This window comes from Sinocyclocheilus rhinocerous, unplaced genomic scaffold (genome assembly GCF_001515625.1).
Source record: "Sinocyclocheilus rhinocerous isolate Xijiao unplaced genomic scaffold, SAMN03320098_v1.1 scaffold401, whole genome shotgun sequence".
NCBI lineage: Eukaryota > Metazoa > Chordata > Actinopteri > Cypriniformes > Cyprinidae > Sinocyclocheilus > Sinocyclocheilus rhinocerous.
Genome location: NW_015624202.1, coordinates 48,197 through 56,037, shown reverse-complemented (window position 1 = coordinate 56,037; position 7,841 = coordinate 48,197). Strand labels below are relative to the sequence as shown.

Below are 7,841 nucleotides of genomic sequence, written 5' to 3'. Positions count from 1 at the left end.
GTGTGAGAGAGTGAGTGTGAGTGAGTGTGTGTGTGAGTGTGTGAGAGTGTGTGAGAGTGAGTGAGTGTGAGTGTGTGAGTGTGTGTGAGAGTGTGTGTGTGTGTGAGTGTGTGTGTGTGTGTGTGTGTGAGTCCTCGGGGATGTAATTGAGCTCACGACCTGCACTGTCAGACAGGGATGTTGAATCGTGTGGGAGTGCCGCTGCATCCAGGAATCATATACAGTATTTTATCATACAAGTTTAGTTGCTCGAATGTCTGAATTGATTAAAGGAACAATTCACCTAAAAGTCATCTCAGTGTCGTTCCAAACCCAAATTACTCTGTAATCGCATGGGAAAAAAGTATGAAGCACATAATTCAAAACATTCAGTCAATGGAGACCCAATCTTTTAAGCTGGATGGATGCAAAAGCATCTTAACAGTTATCCATATGATGCTTGCACTACATTTCAAGTCTTCTGTATCCCTACAATAGATGTGAATGAGAAACAGACTCAGATTTCCAGGTTTTGTGAGCTGGATCGATTGATTCGTTGAAAAGACCTGACTTGAAAGAATGATTCATTCACTCATTGCTTCATCATGCCTTATGAACACTTTTGAAACTCTAAAGCTTTGGTCCATATTTATTGGAATGGAAAATGTATGGAAAAGAGTGACCATACATTATTTAAATCTCTTATTTTGTGTTTCACTGAATTAATTTGAAATGAATATTCATTCTTGGCAATATATGCTACAGTTTGGGGTTGGTAAGATTTTAATGTTCTACTTTTAGTCTCTTTGACTCACCAAGGCTGCATTTATTTGATCAAAAATACAGTAAAATCAGAAAAATTGTCAAATAATTAAAAAATTTAACATAACTGTTTTCTGTTTTAATATATTTTAAAATGTAATTTATTTCTGTGATCAACGCTGAATTTTCAGCATAATTACTCCAGTCTTCAGTGTCACATGATCTTCAGAAATCAGTCTAATATGCTGATTAAGAAACATGATTATTATTATCAATATTGAAAACAGTTGCGCTGCTTCATATTTCTGTGGAAACCAGGATAAATGTAATTTTTTTCAGGATTCTTTGAAGAATAGAAAGTTCAAAAGAACAGCATTTATTTGAAATAGAATTGTTTGTGACATTATAACTGCCACTTTTAATCAATGTAATGCATGCTTGTTGAATAAAAATGTAAATGTTCTTACAAAAATCAACTTACTGGCTCTTTTGAACAGTAATGTACGTGACTGTTCAACACTGTCATAGACAATTTTATAACTATTTTACATTTTCAAATCAATGTTCACTTTACTTTCTTTCTCTGTAAAGTCTCAGTGCTCTTCTTCAGCTTCAGCTGCTGTTTGATGTTTGTCGTGGTGTTTTGCGCAGGGCCTACAAAACAGTCCAGGAGGAAGATCTGAAGTTTCCACTCGTATTCGGAGAGGGAAAAAAGGTAAGATGGCAGTTGAACGTATTCCTGCTTCACAGCCGACAGAAATCGCAGCTCACTCGATCGTGACTGTCGACTGTCATCTCACAGTTAATTATGTCTTTAAACAAGTTACGTATCCTATATCTCGTCTGGGTCAGCCTGTCTCTGTTTACCTTATCAATAAATGCTCTAAGACTTATTGTGCCTCTAAAACTCTAAAACTTAGTTTTCACAATCTTCCATCAGAATGTAACAACTTGCTTTCTGGCTGATATTATCAAGGCCAGACGGCTGGAGAAGAATGTGTGAATCACATTTTGCAGAGATTAGAGACTATTTTAGTTAGTAATACTTAGTGTTTGATTTTTTGATTTATTATTTAGTTCTGTCTCTTTAAGAAAGAATTAAAAGGTAAAAACTTTCTGGGTTCATCTTTGCCAAATTTGGAGAATGGACCATCATATCAGAGAACTTTAGCGAGAGAAGAACTTCAAGGCTTGCAAAAAAATAAAAAAATTATAATAATAAATAAAACATGCAATTTCGCTGTGAGATTTCACATGTCAGTGAGGTCGAGCGATTGCAGAAAGATGCATTATTTCTCACTGCGGAAAAATGGGTACTTAATTAGTGGCATTTGCTACAGTAAGTCAGTCATCACTTAAGTACTAGTATTTAAAGGAGTAGTTCACCCAAAAATGCCATTTTCTGAAATGTGCTGAAAATGTACTCACCCTCAGGTCAATGAAGATATAGAAGAGTTTGTTTCTTCATCAGAACAGATTTGGAGAAATGTAGCATTACATCACTTGCTCACCAGTGGATGCTCTGCAGTGAATGGGTGCCGTCAGAATGAGAGTCCAAACAGCTGATAAAAACACCACAATAATCCACACCACTCCAGTCCATCAGTTAACGTCTTGTGAAGTGAAAAGCCGTGTGTTTTTAAGAAACAAATCCATAATTAAAACGTTTTTAACTTCAAACCATTGCTTCTGGCCAAAATACGAGTCCATAATCCATAATAATGCTTCCTCCAGTGAAAAAGTCGTCTCAACTGAATCAGGAGAGAAATCTGCACAGATCAAGCACCGTTTACAAGTGAACACAGTCCAAAGCAGCTCTAAACAAATATGTGGGTGGATTTTGATGTGAGCGACAACAGGAGATGGACTTTTTCACTGGAGGAAGCGTTATTATGGATTATGGACTCGCATTTTGGCCAGAAGCAATGGTTTGAATGGTTAAATGGTTAAAAATGTTTTAATGATGGATTTGTTTCTTACAAACACATAGCTTTTCTCTTCACAAGTCATTAACTGATGGACTGGAGTGGTGTGGATTATTGTGATGTTTTTATCAGCTGTTTGGACTCTCATTCTGACGGCACCCATTCACTGCAGAGGATTTATCGGTGAGATGGTGATGTAATGCTACATTTCTCCAAATCTGATGAAGAAACAAACTCATCTACATCTTAGATTCCCTGAGGGTGAGGACTTTTTTTTAAAAATTATAATTGGGTGAACTAATTTCAGCCTCTAGCACTAGCATTAAATGTGAGTGTGTGTGCCATCCTGCAGCGTTTGGGCTCCAATCGGGGTGTTAATGTGTTCAGTCTGTGGTGCTGAGCTGAGATCAGTCTGTTGTGACGGGTGAAACCAGGAGGAGATCGGCCTCTAGTTATCTTCAAGGAGGTCTCAGCTTCACAAGACATCTGTTCTGAATCCCTCCTCATCTCTGGCGCGATAACGTTCAGTTCTCTCCTCCGCCTGTGAGAGGCTGGAGGCTTCGGCAGGAGCACATATCAAAAGCCACTCGGCAGCGGTGGCACGAGGGAGTCTGAGAAAGCAGCTGGTTGAGGGCATGTGTATTATTAACCAGCAGGGGGCGTTTTCAACCACAGCCAGTGGCATTCTGGGAAAAAAACAAGGAAATTTGTTGGGAGGTTTGTTTTACATGACTCCAAGGACTTTTAGTCTAAATAAACGTCATCAGTACCTCTTATTTCTGAACCATCTTCAAGTACACTCTTAAAAATAAAGGTTTTTTATTGGCATCTCTGGTTCCACCTTAAACCGCATAAACACATTTCATTACACCAAATACACAAAATAATGTTCTTTTTAGGAGCATCATATGACCCCTCTAACATCTACGGAACCTTTATACTGGAAAAAGCTTCTTTAAATTTTTTAAATGTTCTTCACACTGAAAGGTTCTTTGCGGATCCAAAAATGGTGGAATCAATGTGAAAACCCCTTTTGGAACCAATTCACCATTCGCCGGGAGTTTGATTGACAGGCGATCTGACCAATCATAATCCAGAATCTGCCATTTTGTCTGATAAACAAACCAGGCGGGAGAGTAGATCAACGTCAGTGGACTTGAACTTGAAAAACAGTGTATTGACATCTTTCTGCGGTTGAAACAAGATACCTTCTGATGTTCATTCATGTTTATTTCATGCTATAACTAGTAAAGAGGAAGAGACGATCGGTTCACGTACCCCTTGAACTGAGGCGCTACAGCGATGCATTAAAGAGCCACAAAATAGTATTTATTGTTTTTATTTCTTGCAAAATGAAAGCAACCAAATTTGAAAGCTGAGACTTTGTTTCATACCAAGAGTAATCTGCTCTGTCCTTGGCTTGTCGGATGTAGCAACAGTAACTAAAGGGGCGGGTCTTTGCGGAGGGTCAATTGAATATTTAGTTTTACTAAGCAACACATCACATTAGAGAAGTAAAATGTGCTGGAAAGCCGTCTCATGTTGTTGTTTTGTGGCTCAGGCTCGTGTTTTGGCCACCATCGGCGTCACTCGTGGACTCGGCGATCACGACCTGAAGGTTCACGACTCAGACATCGCTATCAAGCCGTTCCTCTCCTGTTCTCCGGAGGTTTGGAATTCATTAACACACGCATAATCAGATGACTTCATTATTTAGCTAACTAAAAAGTACCATGATATTGCCATGCTTTTGTTTTGTTAATACCATAGTTTTTTGAACATGTATCATGGTAATATTATGTTTGTTGTTGTGTTTTGAACAATATACCATGGTATGTGAACATTTACCTTGATATTACCATGTTGATTTGTCATTGATCGTGGTTTTACCATGCTTTTAGGACATGGCACCATGGTATTACCATGGTTTTTAGAACATGCACATACAGGAAATGTCATGTTTTTTTTTACCATGGTATTGCTATATATATATATATATATATGGTGTGTGTGGTAGGGTTAATATTGTTAACTAAAACTAAAACAATAAAAAACATTTTCATTACTTGAAATGAAAAAAAAACCCGGAACTTTTCATTTAGTATAAGCTGAAGTATAACAAAAACCAAATTAAAACTAAAACTTAATAAAACAATTTAGACATGTACCAAACCATAAAAACTAATAAAAATGACAAAAACACAAAATTACTAAAACTTTAACTAAAATGAAATTGAAAGCAAAATATATAATAAAATCGAATTAAAATATTATTAAAACTAAAACTTAATAAAACAATTTAGACATGTACCAAACCATAAAACTAATAAAAATGACAAAAACACAAAATTACTAAAACTTTAACTAAAATGAAATTGAAAGCAAAATATAAAATAAAATCGAATTAAAATATTAACAAATACAGTAGTATATCGATGATAGTAAAATAAAATAAAAACACTCGTGTGTGTGGACATTTACCATGGTATTGGTGTGTGGTTTGGAAAAAGTACCATGGTAATATGTTTGTTGAACATGTACTATAGTAATACCATAATTTTGTTAATATAATGTGTTTTAAACAAGGAAACAAGGTATTACTGCTATTATTTTTGATATGGTACCATGGTATTACCATAGTGTGCTACTTCTTTATTGTTTGGAGAAAAATACAATTGTATTAAAGTGTAATTTTTTTTAAATAGTATTATAGTATTACCATGTTGTTTGTATATTTACCATGGTATTATTGTGATTTTGGAAAGGGCAAGATGGTAATATCATGTTTTGTTCAACATGTACCATAGTAATACCATGTTTTTTGTGAATGTAACTTTTTTTTTTTAAACCCAATACCATTGTATTATTGTGTTTTCTGGATATGGTACCATAGTATTACCATGTTGTGTGGACATTTACTGGCATTACTATACATTTGGACAAAGTACCATACTATTGCTGTGTTTTGTATGGTATCATGGTATTTACGGGAGGGGGGCATATACTATAGTATTACCATGTTTGTTTGGAAAAGGTACATTTTTCAGACACTGAAGTACATTGAAAATACCAAGGTAGATATATTTGCTATCGTACTACTGTATAATAAATTACTACGGTATTCCCATCTGATGCTATTACTGGTACGTTTGTAAGGGTTTCTGGGTCAGAAATCAGGTCTGTTCTGCTTATTGAAGTAACCATATATGTTATATAACCACAGATTTATTTATATAATGTCCTGCATATCAGCACAGCAGCGTTAAATCGAATAGAATCAAGTCTAAAAGCCACAGATTTAGCTCCAGTGCTTGTGTTTACCCTGATTTTTACCGTCTCTCTCTGCCTCTAAGACAGTTTGATCCCGTCAGAATAAAGTTGTGGTCTTAAAGCAGCTCAGATCCCTCCAGTGACACGAGTCTCTCCCCTCTCCAGTCTTCTGAAGCTCCCTTGATCTTTAATTCTCACGCTGTGTAAAGTTCATCCGCGGTTCATCCCGCCGTCTGCTCCTCAGCTGACTTTTTTTCTCTTTCGGCTTCTCTTTGATCTGTTTTTCTTATTCGTCGTCCTCCTCCATGCACTTTTCCCTGTTTAATGTGCTTGTGCAACGAGTAGAAGTATGTCAGCTATGCATGCGGCGTGGGTCGAGTCGCTCCTCATTTCCTGTCTGTTGCGCAAATACTGGGTCAAAGGTCGAAGATGGGTCACCGAGGACAACCAGACACTTGCATCAGATATGATTTCTATCTGTCTATCTTATCTTTCTAGCTAATACTGTGTATGTGTTATATGTGTGGTATATCTTTTACTGAAAAATATCGATAATTAAATAAAAAATATTTAAATATGGAATAAAATGTATTAATTTATATACCATGACTTTTAAACGGTTAAGTGGAGACTTAGATTCTGATTAGATACAGTAGGTATGTTTGTACAGAATTAGAAATAAGTAGGAATTCTAGAACAGAGGTGTAACCATAGCAGTGCCACAGCTTTCCAGAAAATTGACAGATAAAACATACCCATTATACTTTTCACCTATAACTGATAATGAGGATAATGAGGCTATACAGATATTTTTATATGCCGTATTTATTATTATTATTATTATTATTATATATATATATATATATATCTTTCTAATATATAATTATTCTAAAATACATATACCCTAGATATGTACGTAATTGTAAAAAAAAACTAATATAGACAACTAAATAAAATATTGAATAAATGTAATAATTTATAAAAAATGTAAAATTTCATATATAATTATTGTACATTATTGTATTTTACAAAAATGTTAAATTAAAACAAATAATGTAATCATGTAATCCATAAAAATTTAACTGTAGTTTGATTACAAGTATTTTAAAATGCAATTTACTCTAATTACACATACTTAGGCCGGTTTCACGGATGGGGTTTATAGGCAAAATGAAATAATTATATTGGATATAATGATTAATATTATAATTTAAATGATTATTTAAATTAATGTAAATTTTGAAAAAGTATTAAGCTACAAAAAAATTATATATTTTTAAAATTATTATTATTTTATCTATCTTTGTATAATTATTCTATTACATATAATATAAACATATGTACTTAAATATGTATTATAATTAAACAGAAATTCTTATTATTTAAATGTTGAATACATTTATTCATTTGTAAATATTACTATTGTAATGTATGTATATGGAAACAATTATGTAGGATACATTATGATTTATATTATAATTTAAATAATTTTTTTCTATCTGTGAATTTTTTTTTTTTTTTTCACAGATACGCCTCGCATGGCTTTATTTACTGCTTATTTCCGCTTTAAACATCAAAACAAATCATGTGGTGAAGTTGCTGGAGCGCGACTCTGATGAAATCGGCCTGCGTTCTTTCCGCTGTCACGTTCACGGAGACACGATGTGTGAGCAAGACTCTGTCTGCCCGAGATAATGTACCGCAGACAAGAACTAATAGGCTTATGGGATTGTGAGCGTGTTTGGCCGGTCTGTTTTAAGGGTGAAATTTAGCTTTCCAGAAAAACACCCACTATAGACACTGAAGGTTTGAGTCTTGTCAGGACAGATGAATGTATTACTAAAGCAATAATCAACAAGAGGCCATGCGTTACAGTGATTTTAGGCACGACAGCGGCAGCAGAAG

The 7,841-nt window shown here is 34.8% G+C and overlaps 1 protein-coding gene across 2 annotated transcripts in view; it reads left to right on the top strand.

Annotated features, from left to right (window-relative positions):
- LOC107738608 (protein phosphatase 1H-like) overlaps positions 1-7,841 on the top strand; it is a 24,229-nt gene that overhangs the window by 10,966 nt on the left and 5,422 nt on the right. For both annotated transcript variants that reach the window (XM_016550387.1, XM_016550381.1), the window contains 2 exons: positions 1,393-1,456; positions 4,228-4,335. In XM_016550387.1, coding sequence (XP_016405873.1) covers positions 1,393-1,456; positions 4,228-4,335 — 172 coding nt within the window. The remainder of the gene's footprint in view (positions 1-1,392; positions 1,457-4,227; positions 4,336-7,841) is intronic.